This window comes from Hydractinia symbiolongicarpus, chromosome 13 (genome assembly GCF_029227915.1).
Source record: "Hydractinia symbiolongicarpus strain clone_291-10 chromosome 13, HSymV2.1, whole genome shotgun sequence".
Classification (NCBI taxonomy): domain Eukaryota; kingdom Metazoa; phylum Cnidaria; class Hydrozoa; order Anthoathecata; family Hydractiniidae; genus Hydractinia; species Hydractinia symbiolongicarpus.
The window spans coordinates 6,705,742-6,723,821 of record NC_079887.1 but is presented as its reverse complement, the minus strand read 5'-3'; the positions used below and the strand labels follow the sequence as shown (position 1 = coordinate 6,723,821).

The window sequence follows — 18,080 nt, the reverse complement described above, 5'->3', positions numbered from 1 at the left end:
ATCCTCGAATCAGTTTAAGATTCATAATGTAGAATTGTTTGCCGAATTGATGAATCGCATATTAACTTTAAAGTAACACGAATCAAAAAAAATTGATCTTTTTTAAAGAATGGATTTATTTGACTACCGGATTTCTGTTGTGTTTTTTTTCAAAACTTTTGCAATATCAGCTTTCTTCAGCCTGCAATTGACTTCCTCACAGTAAGTGAACCGTATCAGGACTATAACAGATTTTTTTGCGTTAAGCAAACTAAAAGAACGAAGTGTGCGTGTGCATTGCTAGAAACCTATATTTAAACTTTAATTACAGTTTTTAAATTAGCTTGTTACTTTTTTAACACCCTGGATAATTACCGCTAAATTTTAATAACGGCATTTATTTAACTTCGATTAACGTTAATTATGTGCCTCGTTAGTTTTCCCTCCTGTCCTCAAAAGGAAATTGAATGGATCATCTACATTCCAAGATGTGAATTTTTTTGTATACAAATTAGTATACCTTTTTGTGAGATATTAAAGGGGTAAGTCGAGCTGTTTTACACTTTTAACACAGAAATGCCTTCCAGGATACAGTCTAAGGTTCGTGTATGTTAGACTATCTTTCAATTAGACAATAAGCATTGCACTTTAAAATTATTGCGATCTTATTGCATACGGGAACGGAAAATTTACAGACTATTGTTAAATTCTGCGTGAACAGGTAATTTTGAAAACAAAATTCGAAATGTTAGTTGTTGAGAAGACAATTTTTTGAGAAACCATAAATTAAACATCGATTATTTTTAACAGTTTTTGTTTTTATGTTCATTTTATATAAAATTTTAAATAAAAAAACAACACTTTTGGTACACATTTCATGTGGTTGTATGATGTATGCTGTTCCCATATACATATACGGTACATGTTATCCTACCTGGTACATGTCATCCTATCCGGAACATGGTATGCTATCCTACCTGGAACATGCTATCCTACCTGGAACATGTTACCCTATCCGAAACATGCTTCCTACCTGAAACATGTTATTCTACCTGGTACACGTTATCCTATTCGAAACATGTTGTTATATCACTTTAGAAGCCGCCGCGCAGTGAAAGCCATCCAATATAAAAATTATGCATAAATATATCACCAAATAATAGCAAACGTTTTCAAGTGGTTGAAGATTTGGAGGATAAATAAAAGAGGAGGGTATGGGAGAAAACATCGAAAAAACTCGTCCATATCTTCAATTGAAAAAGACACTGTGATACTTAGTTGTTGTTGATATTCCACTACGAACATGTTCTAAGGCAAACAATATGAATTAGACATTATTTCGTATCTATCGTTTATATGTGGATAATGGATTGATATATGTTATGTTCTTAACTCTTCGCACGACTGACTTCAACTCAAGACGGAACTTTTAACTGCAATGTTCTTCTGTATAGGCGATGTTCATCCCACCCATTCTGTGTCTTCATATTGAAACTCAACCTAAAAAATAGCGAGGGTGATGTTAGATGTCTTTAGACATAGATGTTGAAAGCAGATAAGAGTAACACAGAGTGAAAGACAAAAAAGGCTTACAGGGAAAGCTTTTTTTACGTGTCAAAAACCCTTGGCCGATTTTTATTTGTTTTACGTGATAAAAACATTCGAAGTTCAGCTTTTACTTACGGGAGCGCCACCGAAGAAGATTTTCACCGCTCTTCTTAGACATGATAGGTAGCTAGATCGAGTTTTCTTTTGGATATCTCCAGCTTGCTGACGAATAATTGTTACCAGGACTCCTAATCCTTGCCAGAATCCTAAAACCTGAAAACAAAGTTGCACATAATGAAAAAGATAATAAAAGAAACACTATAAATGACCATGGATAGACCATAACAGATTTGGCTTGTAATTGTCAACACTTGTCTAGAAGGGGCATGTTGAAAAGCAACCTTATGTGACAAACACTGTTTCCTGATTGAAGAGTTTCTCGAGAACATTTTGCCTATACATTTTGTGTTATAGAATTGCTAACAATGTTTAGTATTGGATCTATTTATATCCAGGTCAATATTTATATGTAATGCCCTTTTTTTAAATTTACTTATTTACGTTACCTTCATAGCGCCCAATAGGCCACCATACATTGCGCCTGCAACCGCTGGCGTCCAAGCGTCTTGTCCCGCCATGTACAAGCCTTCAATTTCCGTGTCACCACGCATCAACCAACGTGAGTTGTCACGATTTGAAAATTCTAAGTTACATCGTGTGCCGTATGATCCACCCTTGTATGACTGCAAGAAGTTTGAATCTGATATTGGTGTACCGCATTCATACCACAAAACCTTTCCCTTCACCTGTGGAACCTACAACAGCAAAACTCGCAGCGTTAATATGGGAATACCCAAAAAAAGGGAGAAAGCCACAATTTTTTGTTTAGTGATTAATATGTTGTTATACGAACTATGATTTTTACTGACTTTATTTTTGGTTGAACAAAAATTTTCAGCGGAAAATGTTTCGGCGGAAAAACTTTCAGACACAATTATTTATTTCAGTGGTAAAATCTTCTTACAAAAAAAATCCGATTATGTCAATTTTTGCTGTTTTCTTTTTTTTCTTGTATCACAAACCCGACGGCAACGTTGGATCTTTTTAGTTTAACTAATAAACTGAAGAAACACTTTTAAATTTTAATGTTGGTAAAAATTAGTCAGCAGAAAGACAAAATATCGTCTAAGTGACTAATATTTTTACCAACGCAGAGTTTTTTTACCATTAAGATAAATTCACTGAATATGGTAGTTCTTTTGTCGTTTTTGAAAAATCAGGAGAAAAAAATTGTTAAAATTTTTCACCTTATCATATAGCACTTCTAATAATTTCTCTGCAAACTTTTCTTTGTACTGATCATACTCATCTCCACGCTTGTGAGTTCTCATATCCTCCCATTTTTCAAACCACTCATATTTCGAATCAGAAATCAAAATACAATTAGATATCCCAGGAAATCGTTTCTTCCAAGTTGGGTCCTAAAACATTAACCCTTTTTTTACATAAGAATTACAAGCTAATACCTTTTCCTTTTTGCGCAGTATCTGAAAATCTAGAAGTCCTGCAAGTAAATGAAGGCTAAAGAAAAGTAAGCTGTGTAATTATGTGTTTACAATTCAATTTATACTATATCACGCGCGAATATTTTTGGTGATTGTGTAGCGCACTTTTTTTTTCGGGACATTTTATTGCAGTTTTGTTGGGGGGCATACAAGAAAGGCATACAAGAAAGGCGTATAAAAGAAGAAAAAATATAAAAAACAACTACCCGCCGGTAGCGTAGCTCAAAGAAAAACAAATATTCGCTACGCATACTTTTCGCGATTTGGAAAGGAGAATTCTCTATATGTAACAAAAATAACCTTAGTGCATGGAAAACCAAGGTACACTGTAGGTGGTCTGTGGTTTGTCGGGTCAGCAAAATATCTATCAAAACAACCATCAGTATCGTAGCCATTAAAGTACCATGTGTTTGTTTTGGGAATTCCAACCTCCTCTGCATCTCCTAGATGACAAAACAAAATATGAGACAAAGTATACTGTTTTTATGCAACTTGTCTACAATACTAAAGATACAAAAGATATCAAATTTCAAGGATGCTGTTACTTTTTAAGGGACGAACTTTACACGATATCGCTAATGTTATTTCATTGTCCTCACTGCAAAGTTGTAGCTTGGTAAAACTTATATTATAATGTTCGTCGTACGTCTATCTGCATGTCTGTCTGTCTTTCTGTGTTCAAAAATGGTATCTGCTAGTAGAACAGGCGAATTCTAACGATTAGTATGTACAAACAAGTTGAATTTATCATCCAATTAATTTGGACTTCTAAGGATAAGATTAGGCTTGAAAATATTTGAAATATTAGGTGTGGGAATTACCTATAGATATATACGTATATCTACATATGGTGCAAGAGGCGCCAAGTTTATCAATGTTATCACAGAGGAAATATAACAAAACTATAATCGCGGGTGATAAAAAGCAGGGTAGCTATGGCCTGAGAAAGCTAATCTTTTGATAACTTTCTTTGACTTGATTTTTAGAAATTTCCGCATAAAATGCATAAAAATAAAGGTGTTGTATTGAATGTTTTTACACCTCTGCAAGTACACATCAGAGTGAGGAAAAGAAAGAACTTTCTTAGTAAATTTGCTTAGGACATGAAAATATCGTGTTGTAGAAATACACATAGTTACATCACACTAGATACCTCACCTTGAATGGCTACAAAAAGATAATTATGACCAAAAGATGGTACAGCCTTGTTCGTGTTCTTGAATTCAGATACGATTGGTAACTCTTGAGGCAAAAGTCGATGATACAAATTGTGCATTCCAGTTGCGTTTACTATCACCGGAGCGTAGATTTCCGTCATTTCTGGTTTTTCATCCAGTGATTTTGCACTCTCCCAAGAAGAAGATTTACAAACTCGCACTCCAACGGCTTTGTTATTTTTGATTAGAATTTCGTCAACATGTGCATTTACAAAGCATTGTCCACCTTGTTCGTAAACAATCTAAAAATTTAACATACATGGCGAGAATTCAAATTGATTTAAACAAATACTCACTGCTGGCTGACATTTCTTGGTCTGTTTTTTCAGAAAGGTTTGTGTATAGCATAAATCATTAAATCTTTTCGTATAGCTGAAAGCGAAAGACCTGTCATAAGAGCAGCGTCAGTGAGAGACAAGAAGATTTTGGCAACACACAATACTTCACTGGTTGTCACCTGTGTTTCACCTGTTTTCACCTGTTCCTTTCCGTACTGTGCAGCAGAAGATTTTCTTGAAGCGAAAATAGCCCTTAAAATTACTGTCCTTTCTTCTTGTATATTTACCCACTTCGAACCGCCTGATCCTTCGTTCTTTGAAAGATTTCAGAAATTATTATTTTTTGGTACGATAATTTAGAAAGCATGGTGCTCCTTTCACATACATGACAACAGTTAAGAAAAACGAATAAAATAAATGTTGATTTCAATCGTTTTGTTTTTTTTTAATGTGAAACGTACTGGCTAAAGTGTGAATATACCTTTGCGGTAGAATTTGCTATCGTTTGTGTCGGGCCGTCCGTGTATGCCGCGCCATTTATGTAATAACACGCTGTAAGCGAATGGGCAATGATAGTTGAATCACCAGGTTGACATGCGTAATCACCAAGTGGATGGACCATAACTCCTGTTAATAAAATTTTTTTATACTTTTATATCCTAATGGTTTAAGTTGTCATTGTTTTATGTGGTTGTTATACCGTCACATGGTTGCCAGGGCTCTTTGAGGGATAAGGCTAAGTGGAAACAAGATTAGTATAATTTCAACCTCGTCTCCAGGATTTTCGCTTCAATATGCAATATTTCAGGAACAAGGTTGAGCTAACAACAGAATAGGGATTATAATGCTTAACTCACCTTTTAATCGATTCCATGTATTAGGGAGAGGAACTGCTGGTTGCTTTGGTAAAGGAGTTTGCTGAAGAACCTGCTCTTCGTCCATACCATGTTCTAATATCGCACTGAGCACGTACGAGGTAGTCAGTTTACCGTACTGATAAAATGGCGACAAGAGGCCGTTCATAAAGCTTTCCGCCCAACGTGGAAAAATACGGACTAAAAACATTCTTACGATTGTACTTTGAGCTTTGTTGCAAAAGTCAAGAAAAGCGCGTATACGGATTGGAACTAGTGGTTCATCTGGATTAATTTGATTCGTTATCTCCTTGATTAAACGATCTCTCCCGCAAAGAAATTGATATGCATCATTATTCGGGCACCCATCATCAACACTTGTGTCGTAAGGAAATACAACTCTATCATAAGGGTCGCCAAGATTGTTCCATTTTGCTTGACCATCCGTGACGTACTTCATAACACATCCTGAACGAGCTGTTTCCAAAGACATATCGACTGCCGTGTAATGACAACCAGTATCAAACTCACAAGTCGTGTGACCACTTCCATCCATGTTTGCACGCGACCACGAAAAAGTATGCGTACAGCCACCTAGTTTATCATGGTGCTCAAGAACAACGACCTTCTTGCCAAACTTACTAAGTATCGAAGCAGCAGCATTACCTCCCATTCCTGAACCTATGACAATAACATCCGGATTTTTTGGAATTTTGGAACTCAAGAAACGCTGTTTAGCGTAAACTTCTTCATTGCTTGCTACTCGAACTTTTTTTGACTTAGGAGGTGATGTGAGAATCCATAACACAAGTAGGATGAGAGAAGCCAGAAAGATGGTGTACATACATGCTTCCAGAAACATGTTGATCCTGTGATCTAGAAAGAAATGTCAAGTAAAAAACGCGGTTCCAGAACATTCTCGAACTTCCCTTATTGAAAATTCGCTTAAATACAGAGCACTAACGAAGGTTGACTTTCTTGATCGTACATTCGTTTTGTTACCGAGAATTGACGGAGATTGACATTTTTAATCGAATATTCGTTTCATTTCCGAGCTTTGACGAAGCTCAACTTTTCTCATCGAAAATTCGTTTTATTACCGAAGATTGCAGAGGACACACTGCAGAAGCTCAATGTTTTTAATTGAACATTCGTTTATTACACCGAGGACGAGGCTTGACTTTCTTAATCGAACATTCGTTTTATGACGGAACATTATAGAGGAACGGTTTATTTATGACAAAGAAGATTATCCAACTTTTAAAGACACAGTCTTTCTTTTTTTAAGCAGTATATGATCACCTTTGAATTAAAGGATCTGAAATTTCACGCTCTGAATACTTCAACGGGAAGAGAAAAGTCAGTAAAAAGTGACCAATGGCTAATATGTTTTACCAACTGAACTTTTTACCGACATGTACCGAATAACCATTTTTACCGACTTTTTTATAGACCAACCATTTTTCCCCTGTTAAATAACCACCTCTATCTATAGCCTAGGACAACCTAAAGCATGAGAAACATGACTTAAAACTTCTTTCATTCTTTTTCAACGATTTCCAACAGTGAAAGTTTTCTAAGCAAAAATTTAAGAAATTTGTGTAGCTCGTTAAAGTTTATTTCGCAAAATATTGCTAAAAATATTGTTCTTTTCCCAACGTTTCTTCCCGAAATTTCGTGTTTTCTTTCTTGCAAATTTTTGCCCTCGGGGATTTCTGTTATCTGTTTAAAGTGACTAAATGTCGTACGAAAGACTAATATTTTTGCAGACTTGAAATATTAATGACCATTTTTAGCTGTGAGAAACTTGATTTTCCTCACAAAAGACAAATTCCGCGTCAGTCAGAATTTAGAACCACATTTATAACCTCGTTTTCATAAAGAGATCGAGCTAAATAAAAAGCAGAACGTTTGCTAGTAGTGTGTGATAAGAAGCTGCAAAAAGGTCCTTGTGTTTTGTGCAACTTTGTGTATTCATTTTAACTAATTTCTTTGTTTGCTTGTGGCTCGACGTTGCTCGTAAAAAATGAAATCAAAGAAAGTTTGTGGCAGTTGGTGGTCTTGCTGCTGAAAAGTGTGTTTAAAGTAGAAGGTCTTTTTATAAGAATAATAAAAACAGGACTTTCATTATTTTGATTTCTATATCGTCCTAAACATTAGACCTGTTGTTTTCAACCAAAATCTCAGTTCTTATAAATAAATATTCTTATAAAGCATATTCTTATAAAAGAAAAAGCGTGTATTAAATTGGCACTTAAACATTCCTGGCCCCAGAGCTCTTTAAGATAAACCCAGAGGTTTTAATCTCAAAGAGCTCTGGGGACGAGAATGGCTCTAAGGTACACGGACGAGTTTTCAATCTTTTGATACTTAAATACACGTCCTTCCCAATTTCGAAATGTCTGTTAACTTTGCAATTTTTTCATTTTGCCAAACGTGTGTCCAACTGAGATTTGTAACATGATTATACATCTTTATTTGTGCAAACAGTGAGACATGCAATAACTTGGAAATAACGTCTTACAACGAAGTTAAAAGAATCTATATTATAATGCCCGTATACGTCTGTCTGTCTGTCTGTCACGCAAAATGTTAGCTTAGCTGCGCAAGTAGCGGGACGCACGTGATGCAGTATAAAAAGGACAGCCGAACCCGTGGATTTTTCCACGGGCTAACGACAAGTAACAACTGAATATTCTAATAATAAAAAAACAGAGATTTGTTTGCAAAAGGCAATCCTACACATGAAGCAAAATGTGTTAGTTCTTCAACTCCACATGCAATGTCTTCAAAAACTTCCGCTTTGGACGAAAGTCTTTCACAACATCCAACTGTGTGTTAACATTACAGCGGAATGATAAATATGTCCGTAATTTTTTAAAAACTTTAAGACGCCGTTGTGGAAAATATATATCTTACTGAATAAAACGCTATCTGCTAACAACAATTTATTTGGAAACAATCAAGAAAAAGTATTAACAAATAAAAAATAAATTTGCAAAGCTGAAGAACATTTTCTTACCGTATTTTATCAACTTTCTTTTTTCCACACAACGCCCCCAGATCCACGTACTTATCTCGCAGTACTCAACATCACAACATGACTTAATCGTAACTCGTTATTTTAATCAAACAAACGGCTAATTCTATAGAAATTAATTACACGTAACGCATAGCAACCTTTCAGTTTCATAAATAAAACCAACTTCGTTTCCAGCACTTTCTGTTTCTTTTAGACTATGTGGTTGTTTACAAATCGAACGAGGTTGATATTGAAACCACTGAAGGTGAACGTTTGAGTGATTAAAAGAGAAGGACTTAGGATCACATTTGTTGTGCAGTTTTTCTTGTGTCGCTTTGCTGTGCATGTGATTCCAATAAAGTCGTTAAAGAGCGTGTTTTGCACAACAGTTTCTAACTTTCATGTTAATGTAAACCGACCTTTAGCATGAAGATTTTTTATGTTTAGTTTTTCTACTCGTAACTTAAAAAAAACCTTGTACGCATGCACTGATTGTTCCGATAGAAGTTTAACTCGTGTACTGTCCAAACAGCGTTCAACCTCGTCCCAGGGTCTTGTAGCGTTTGTTGGTTGGTTGGAGAGCGTTGACATGCAAATAACTGTTACGCTCACCTCTTGCTAACGTGAACAAACTTTTAAAAGTCAGTATCAAAAAGTAAAGCGCCACACAAGTCAATTCTGTAATATATATTTTTATGAGACATTATCCTTACCTATGAGTTCTTTTCTGTACCGAAATATCATAAAACTTCGAAGTACTTAGTGCAATACTGTATAAAATTTTCCGGTTTGTAGAAAATATAGAAATCAATTTTGCTAAGCTTATATATAACGCGAAGCTTCTGCTCGATACATTTGTAAAATGTTATTGACAGGACTTTTATTAAGACGTATATGCTTCATGTTTAATTTTGTATTCTTGTGGTTTTATAAAGTTTACCATGTTGGTAAATAAAATTGATAGGAAGAAATTTCGAAACCGGGTACAAAGTTAAATAGCTAATAAAATGGTGCAAGTTATTTCTGTCTGTTATTTTTGTAAATAAAAATATAAAAATGATTTGTTTTGATTGCGCAAGTTAAAAGCGGTAAATCGTGAGATACCTATTTCAACAGATTGTCTCATTTGTCAAAAGCAAAAAACAAAAATGGCGGGAAGCAGAAGTGACGGGAAGCAAAAGTGACGGGAAAATCACTTTCTAAAAAGTCGCACTAAGACAGTAGTGCGCAAACTCGATCTCAGGACCCGTTGTCTCTGTTTGCATATTGGATATGCAGAGTGCCGGTAAAAGCCAAAAAACCCTGGGAGCGAGGTTGAGTAGTAGGAGATGTTTAACGTACTGACGACATAAACACAAAAGGACACACTATATTACATAGCAAAACAAATATCGGTAAAAATTTATAGTCGGTAAAATATTATTGCCAAATTTATTAAATTTATAAAAATATTAATCTTCTTACAGCTAATGGCGGTTTTTGTCTTTAGCAGAACCGATTCTGTGCTTATAAAAATAGTAAACGGGACATACGGGACTGAAGTGGATAGCGTCAAAAACGAATAACTCTATGTAACAGTTAATGGTACTTGGAACGGATAGATCTTAGGCTAAACTCTTATAAACGCCTCTATAAAGAAACAATATTTCTTTTCCACCAAGACAACTTTTCACAAATCTTTTTTGTTATAAATAATTTTGTATGTTGAAATACGTGGTCTCTAACTTACAACCCTGGTAAAGTAATGCTTAAAAAACCATTTTTAGTCAAAATTCTGTCAAAACAATTTTTAACGATATCTCTATAAAAAGGACATCTTTATAAAGCTGTCTGTTATAATTCTTTTTACATCGGCGCTTTAAAGAATTTTCACTGCACTTTTAATGATGTATCTGTTGTTTTTGTGTTAAAGTTGCTTTTCTTTGACCGGACATCTTTTCCATTTACCCTCAGACATCAAGAAAACGTTAATAAATCGTTCGAATACAAGACATACCTTGATAACAGTACCTTGGTTCAGCTTCTTTTAAATATTTTGATGGTTATTTCACAAGGCGTTTCCAGTCCCCTTCTTATCAAAGAAATTCTTCAAATACTAGCGAATGGCCATTATATTCTCGCGAAATTTTATTGAAACTTGTTCAATTATGGCACTTTTTTATATCGGAAAGGTGTTTTGAAAAAGAGAAAAGTATAAACAACCTTTATTTTCTTCGAAATTTAATTATTTCGCGAGTATTGATTCTCGCAATTTTCCAAAAAGTTAGCAAAATATAGTACAAAAACTGCACACAAAACATTTTGCGCGAAAATTAACAAAACTGCAAGTAACATTGCAAACACATCTATATTTTGCTCGAATGTGCGCGATAAATAATCCGGGGGAAATACATTGATTTTGCTATTGTGCGAATATTATTACCCGCGAAAATCGTTTTGCTGCGTATAGAAGTAGTTCTTGAAAGCACCATACACAAACATTTTGTCTTTGTTTTACCCTTTCAATGTTTTGAAAAATCTTGTCCAGTGGTTTTACCTTGAAAACACTTATTACCCCAAAAATAATTACCAAATCGCGCCCTATTATTAATATTTGACTATGTATTGTGGTTGTGTTATGCGTAAGCTAGTGGTACCAGTAAACACCGTACACCTTCATGTGTACACACTCCAAGGGTACCGCCCCACTTCTTAGCGAGCCTAATTACTGGATTTTGGGCTAAGTTCACTTATTATAAAGATGTATTAAAACAATATTATTTGAGTATGATATTGTATAATTTCACTGTTAACACAACATAAAATCGAAACACAAGAAACTAACATGAGAGGACACGTTCTCGATCACAGAGCTCTTTGAGATAAACTCGAGGTTGAAATCTCAAATAGCTCTGGGGACGAGAATGGGGAGGACACAATCTTGTCAAACAAAATCAACAGAATCATAATCCTTTGCATATTTGAGATATTGTGAACTTCACAAAGTAAATCAAGTGACGAGGAAATGTTATGTTCTTGTGAAATGTCAATTACACTGTCAAAAAGTAGTTAGGGGCAGAAGCGAGCAACAACATACCAGCTTATATACGCTCTCTTAAAGTTGAAAGTTAACAAATTTAAAACTAGCTACATAAACCTATTAAATTAACTGTATAAATACCCTAAGATTGAATTAAGCACATAATATAAAGAAAAAGTTCTACACGTTCCTTCTCTTCACAATAATTCATTTAATTAAACAACGTGCCTAATATATAATATAGTGGATGCAGTAAAACAATATATATAAGATAATGGATGTAGTGAAACGAGAAAATATGCGTTACAAATATTTAGAAAATAAGGGGTAACTTTAGGTAGTAAAAAATTTATGAAAATATATATATAAAAACGATAAAAGTAGGTATGGGAATGCATTCAAGTTTCAATCTTCCGTCATCAATGTTAGTCCACTTTCAGCCTCGAATATGGTATAACTCGCCTTTTAGTCACATCACATAACTTGACTTTCAGCCTTAAATAACATAACAACTCCACATTCAACCTGGTACATCGTATAAACCGATCCTTACCCTCACCACCATACAATACAACCTATTTAACACTTCACTTTTAGCCTCGAATGTCGTAGAAATCGATCGTTAACCCTGGCACCATACAATACGACCTATTAAACACTTCACTTTTAGCCTCGAATATCGCATAAACCGATCCTTAGCCCTGGCACCATACATCATCATTTTGTAAGGATATGCAAAGAGAGATAAAAGTTAAAAAAGAGTATTACAGTAATGTAAAGAGGTTCAGGTTGCCACTCTTTTTATCGAATAAAATTTGAGGAATTTTAATGAGAATTTTCAACATTTTTGAGAAGATGACGTTTTTTTGAGGAGGCTTGGCAGTCCTGCAGTTGTGTTTTGGTTAAAATGGATTTTAGTTTTGTTTCGTGAAAAGAAGACAAATTGTAAGGCAAACAAAAAAAGCCTAAAAAAAACATAATAAAAAAATCCTAATTTCTTGCTTCATATTTTTCCTAATTTAAAAAAAAACAACAACAACAACACAAAAACTAGCCTTCCGTAAAAATATATTGGATTACTACTTTTCCTGATACATTATTTCTAATATATTAAAAATACAAACCACAAAAAAAAACACAATAAAACTGACAAAAAAGAAATGATCTGAAGTTGTCTAATGCGTGCACGCAAGAAATTACTCGAATCTCTCTGGTGTGTCACCAAAGAAAATTTGAACAGCTTTTACAAAGCATGTTGGGTAGGACCAGCCAGTCTTCTTTTGTATGTCACCTGCTTGTTGGCGCATGATAGTATACAACACACCAATACCTTTAAAGAAGCCAATCACCTAAAAAGATAAAAAATGAAGTTAAGAGAAACATCATCCCAATTCATGTTAAAAATACCCCTGAAATATTGAAATACTGAAGACGATCAAAACAACATGGCCGCCATCTCACCAGATTCATGGTTTTCATCACCAGTAGAAAAGTTGTTGCATTTCTTCTGCAAATGCGAACATGGAATATACTTGACAATCATTTTAATATTACTGCACGAATTCGCGAAAATTTAATTCCTTTAAGGTAGGAATTACTACACGTAATTGAATTAAAAAGATGTCCCACCCAGGCATTTTTAATTCTCTATATAGCCAAGGAAATCATGCAATCATAAAGATCATAGATTTAAATTCCTTGTGAAATTATGGTTAGTACGTCAGTAAGAATCAAAGTGAGGATAATGAACTGTTACTTCTTACAAGAAGGTAAAACGCTTATTCAAAATTTTAAGATATTTTTTAAGAAAACGAAACAAAACGAAATTCCAGGACAATAATACGGTTACTATGACACGAATATTTTTAGAATTAATAAAAAAGAAGTGTTATATAAAAGAATAGAACTGGTTACTTTTAATAATTATGGTTTACGTCGCTTAGTCACTAATGTCTTCCAGGCCTAGAGATCTACAACAATACCTTTATAGCGCCTAACAAGCCTCCATACATCGCTCCTGCCACAGCTGGTGTCCAAGCATCTTGCCCTGCGATATATAAATTCTGAATTTCGGTATCTGGTCTCATTACCCAACGTGATGATTCACGACTGGAAAAATCGAGATTGCATCGTGTACCGTAAGATCCGCCACGGTAAGACAATAAAAAGTTGGAATCTGAGATTGGAGTGCCGCATTCATACCATAACACCTTCCCCTTAACTTGAGGTACCTAAAACAAAAGGTTTGGTTAAAAGAAAACGTTCTTATGCTTGATGTAGTTGCTGGAGCATATTAATGTTTACCATAACAAAAGTTACCTTTTCATACAAAACTTCCAACAATTTGTCACTGAACTTTTCTTTGTACTGATCATACTCATCTCCACGTTTGTGTGTTCTCATATCCTCCCATTTTTCAAACCATTCATATTTCGAATCAGAAATTAAAATGCAATTGGATATCCCAGGAAATCGTTTTTTCCAAGTTGGGTCCTATACAAAAACAGAGGAATGTAAAGAATAAGTATTATTGACAACCCACAAAAATCATACTATAGCATTCTGAAGCTAATGCGAAAAAGTTTACTTTGGTGCAGGGGAAGCCCAGATAACAAGTTGGAGGTCTGTGCTCAGTTGGATTTTCAAAATATTTATCGAAACATTCATCTGTGTTATATCCATTGAAATACCATGTGTTGGTTTTAGGGATACCAATCTCATCAGCATCACCTAAATGTCAAGGTTGTAAATAATAATCTAAATGTCTGATACTTGGGCCTATGGCATGGATGGCAACATTAAAGTCCAATCAAACCACAAAAGAAAACCCTTGCAATCTAAACACACAACAGCCTAAAATCAAGGTTGGAGGGGTGGTCTTTATGTTATATAGCATTGCTGTTCTGGTGATGTTTAAGCCACAAGTCAAAACAAGGTTATTAAAAATTATAGCACGAGTTGGAATTCGTCAGAATAATTTTCGTTATAAAAATATGTTAAAACAAGAATGTCAAAGCTCTAAAACAAAACAAAAACTGAAAAAATGTTGATCCGACAGGACTACGTATTGTATTTCAAAAAGAGTAAATCAGTATTCCTTATACTCCTGACCATTTATCCTGGTCTTACCAAAAACAAAAATGTGAACAGTGAAACATACCCTTGATTGTTACAAACAGATAGTTATGTCCATAGGAAGGAATAGTTTTATTGGTTCGCTGAAAGTCTTTTACTACTGGTAGATCTTGTGGCAGTAATCTGTTGTATAAATTATGAATGCCAGTAGCGTTGATGATTACTGGCGCATATATTTCAGTTACTTCTGGTTCCTTATCCAAAGCTTTAACACCCTCCCACGATGTAGCTTTACAAACACGAACACCAATAGCTTTGTTATTTTTCACAATAATCTTGGTTACACGAGCATTCACAAAGCATTCACCACCATGTTCATACACAACCTGGAAATAAATTTGAAAATTTTTGTTACAGGATTCTATATACCCCCTCCTTCCCCTGAAAATGCTGAGTTTCTATTACAAAATTGAACGCCCAAATTATACCTTTGCACAGGAATTTGCAATTGATTGAGTTGGCCCATCTGTATAAGCGGCCCCATTTAAATAATAGCAAGCTGTCAAAGCATGAGCGACAACAGACGATTCCCTTGGCTGACATGCATAATCTCCCAGTGGGTGTACCATTACTCCTGGTAATAATAATATCAGGTCAAAAATAATCACTTTATAATACGACTTTAAGGAAAATAGCAAAAAAGTTTTGACTAAACATACCTTTCAATCGATTCCAGGTGTTTGGTAATTTAGCAGGATCTTTGGGTAATTCTTTTTGTGCAAGGACATCTTCTTTAGAAAATCCATGTTCTAACATTGCACTTAGGACATATCCTGTACTGAGTTTACCATAATTGTAGTATGCATTTGTCATTGGAGCAATAATAGGCTCAAGCCATCTTGGACACATTCTAACCAAAAACATATTTATAATAGTGTTCCGAGCACTCCTACAAAACTGGAGAAATTTGTCAAGACGTATGGGAACTTCTGTTTCATTTGGATTAATTTGATTTGTGATTTCTTTGATAAGTCGATCTTTTCCGCAAAGGAATTTGTAGGTGTCACTATTGGGACAACCTTCATCAACATTTGGGTCATGAGGTAAAACTAATCTATCGTAAGGGTCACCAAGATCATTCCACTTTGCATTGCCATCAGTAATATATTTCATTACAGCACCTGAACGTGCAGTTTCGAAAGCCATATCAACAGCAGTGTAGTGACAGCCAGTATCAAATTCACACGTAGTATGTCCGTCGTCATCCATATTTTTACGTGACCATGAGAATGTATGTGTACAGCCACCTAATTTATCATGGTTTTCCAACACAATCACTTTCTTTCCTTGTTTACTTAAAACAGAAGCTGCTGCATTTCCACCCATACCAGATCCAATAATAATGACATCTGGACTTTTTGGTATTTTTGATGGAATAAATCGATTTTTTGCATAGACATCTTCATTGCTTGGTGCAGTACGAACTTTCTTATCAGCAGGTGGCGATGTCAAGATCCATAAAACCAGCAAAATGACAGAAGCGACAAAAACTGTCCACATAACAAGTTCAAGAATCATTTTAAAAATGCTACCTAGAATATTTACAACAAGAGATTACATTGCAACCATAGGCAGAAAAGATTTATTGAGAATTATATTAAAATTAAACTTTATTAGAACAACCTAATGCTCTAATTGTAAAAAAGCTTTCACACTTTGTATTACATTATTAAAAAAGTCAGATAAGTTTTAAAAGGATATATAAAACATTTTATTGTGTTTTATTAAGACCTTACAAAAATGATACAGTAAAAATAGTGCATATAAACAGGAATAGAAAAAATGTAGACACAGCACATCATCTGTACTGGTGTTGTTATACAAGCAATCCGTGAGTCAGGGACCATTTTGTTCATGGAAATGCCTTAATGCATTTTGCAGGTCACAAAAAATCTACACAATCTTAAATTTTACCAGTATTATGTTGATTTTAATGTAACAGGAAGTTGATGGGCGTCTTACATGTGTGTATTACTAACATAGCATTTTACTTGATGGGTATGTTAGAAATGCAATACTAATACAGTTTCTTTGGATACATTTGAACTATGAAATAGTAAACAGTATTCAATAACATTACTGAACCATAAACTTGTATGCATATTTTAAATACAGTATTAAAACAACAATGTAGAAAAGCATTTATGAATTATCTCTTAAATATTTACAACAAAATAAAATAATCATGTACACCTGGAGTAAATGAATTTAATGTAATCATTCAGCATTAAAAAAAATGTGTACATAATAGTTGAAATAGCATTTTACTTCATAACTAACAATGCTGCACTATAAGATTTAAGGCCCACTTTTTACGAGAAAAAAGTTTATCTAATCAACTCAATGTTTGTTTGTGTGACTTGATATAGTTTTCTTTTGAAACATTTTTACTTATATTCAGAAGCGTTGCAACACAACTGATTAAATTTTTTATAAGGTTTTGCAAACTAACTTTTGCAGTTCCAAACTCTTCTAATTAGTTAACACTAAATGCATAAGATTGCTTCTTCATGGTTAAATATCCTATTATTAGTAAAGATTATCAAATTGTGTTTAAGAATCAATTTTGACTTATTTTTTAAGTGGGTGATAATAAATCTTGTTACTGATAGAACAGATCTGCTTCAAGCTTCTAGATAGGTAGGTAAGATAAATCTCGACATTAAAATATGAATACAAGTAAAATGATTCCGAAGTTTGTGGATTTTCCAAATACAAAATTTCGAGAACCAATAAAGGTTTTTGAAAAATAAAAATATTCCTAGGCAACTTTCCAAGCTCTTTCATATGAAACAAACTTGTTTTTAAGTGGGAGGTATGCCTTAAAACTGTACACGAACGAGGCAACAGCTAAACAAATTTTTTAAAAAAATTTATACGTTTGTGAGACTTTTCTGATGTCATTGAAATTCAAATGACGGTTCTTTATTCCATCATTCTCCTGTCTAAGTAGTTTTTTCTATGGGCCTCATATCGACCTAGTATATTAAGATATCAAATGAGATTGTCTTGCCGTACTTCATACAGTGTGAAATCACAAAATCAAAGTAAGTTTAGATGCGTGATATGAGGGATAAATCTCCTGGTGATATACTAGGGAACTGCTTTTTGAAAGAAACATTTTCAGATTATAAAGCTTTATGAGTTCGTTTAAAAATATACTGCTAGCTATCAGGTAGATAGCTATAAAGTAAACCTACTCACCCTTTTTTGCGCTACTTGTGTGTGTGAATCCACCTGTTACAAAAATGCAACCTTGTAGCAAAAGGAAATATAAATAAAACAGAACAGGCACATTAAAAAAGAAAACACTCGAAAAAATAGTATTGCAAATCATGTAAGGTCCAGCTAATTATAGCCAGGCTTCGTGCAATCTGCAGAAAGTTACCGCCCCCTCCAAAACGTCATCACAAAGACTTTTGCACCGGGTGCAGACATTAAATTTCGCAAGCCGTAACTAGCC

At 34.4% G+C, this 18,080-nt stretch overlaps 2 protein-coding genes across 2 annotated transcripts; both read right to left on the bottom strand.

Annotated features, from left to right (window-relative positions):
* Nucleotides 1-1,227: 1,227 nt before the first annotated feature.
* On the bottom strand, nt 1,228-8,616 carry LOC130623416 (all-trans-retinol 13,14-reductase-like). The gene is made up of 9 exons (XM_057438902.1): nt 8,464-8,616; nt 5,445-6,317; nt 5,069-5,214; nt 4,251-4,551; nt 3,393-3,535; nt 2,835-3,008; nt 2,094-2,342; nt 1,663-1,800; nt 1,228-1,479 (listed from the first exon to the last, which is right to left on the bottom strand). Exons 2-9 carry the CDS (start codon nt 6,301-6,303, stop codon nt 1,441-1,443), a joined length of 2,049 nt encoding a protein of 682 aa, XP_057294885.1. The 5' UTR covers nt 6,304-6,317; nt 8,464-8,616; the 3' UTR covers nt 1,228-1,440.
* A 2,603-nt stretch (nt 8,617-11,219) lies between these two features.
* LOC130623415 (all-trans-retinol 13,14-reductase-like) lies at nt 11,220-17,970 on the bottom strand. The gene is made up of 8 exons (XM_057438901.1): nt 17,822-17,970; nt 15,277-16,149; nt 15,046-15,191; nt 14,643-14,943; nt 14,070-14,212; nt 13,802-13,975; nt 13,465-13,713; nt 11,220-12,831 (listed from the first exon to the last, which is right to left on the bottom strand). The coding sequence occupies exons 1-8, from the start codon at nt 17,952-17,954 to the stop codon at nt 12,679-12,681; spliced, it is 2,172 nt and encodes a 723-aa protein (XP_057294884.1). The 5' UTR covers nt 17,955-17,970; the 3' UTR covers nt 11,220-12,678.
* Between the last annotated feature and the right edge of the window lie 110 nt (nt 17,971-18,080).

Excerpts from the sequence above, each read along its gene's own strand:
- LOC130623416 (XM_057438902.1), bottom strand. The coding sequence starts at position 6,303 with ATGTTTCTGGAAGCATGTATGTACACCATCTTTCTGGCTTCTCTCATC. Across the intron at positions 5,215-5,444 it reads TACATGGAATCGATTAAAAG|GAGTTATGGTCCATCCACTT; the intron begins GTGAGTTAAGCA and ends TTTTATTAACAG. Across the intron at positions 3,009-3,392 it reads TTGGTTTTCCATGCACTAAG|GACCCAACTTGGAAGAAACG; the intron begins GTTATTTTTGTT and ends TTAATGTTTTAG.
- LOC130623415 (XM_057438901.1), bottom strand. The coding sequence starts at position 17,954 with ATGATTTGCAATACTATTTTTTCGAGTGTTTTCTTTTTTAATGTGCCT. Across the intron at positions 13,976-14,069 it reads TGGGCTTCCCCTGCACCAAA|GACCCAACTTGGAAAAAACG; the intron begins GTAAACTTTTTC and ends GTTTTTGTATAG. Across the intron at positions 13,714-13,801 it reads TGGAAGTTTTGTATGAAAAG|GTACCTCAAGTTAAGGGGAA; the intron begins GTAACTTTTGTT and ends CTTTTGTTTTAG.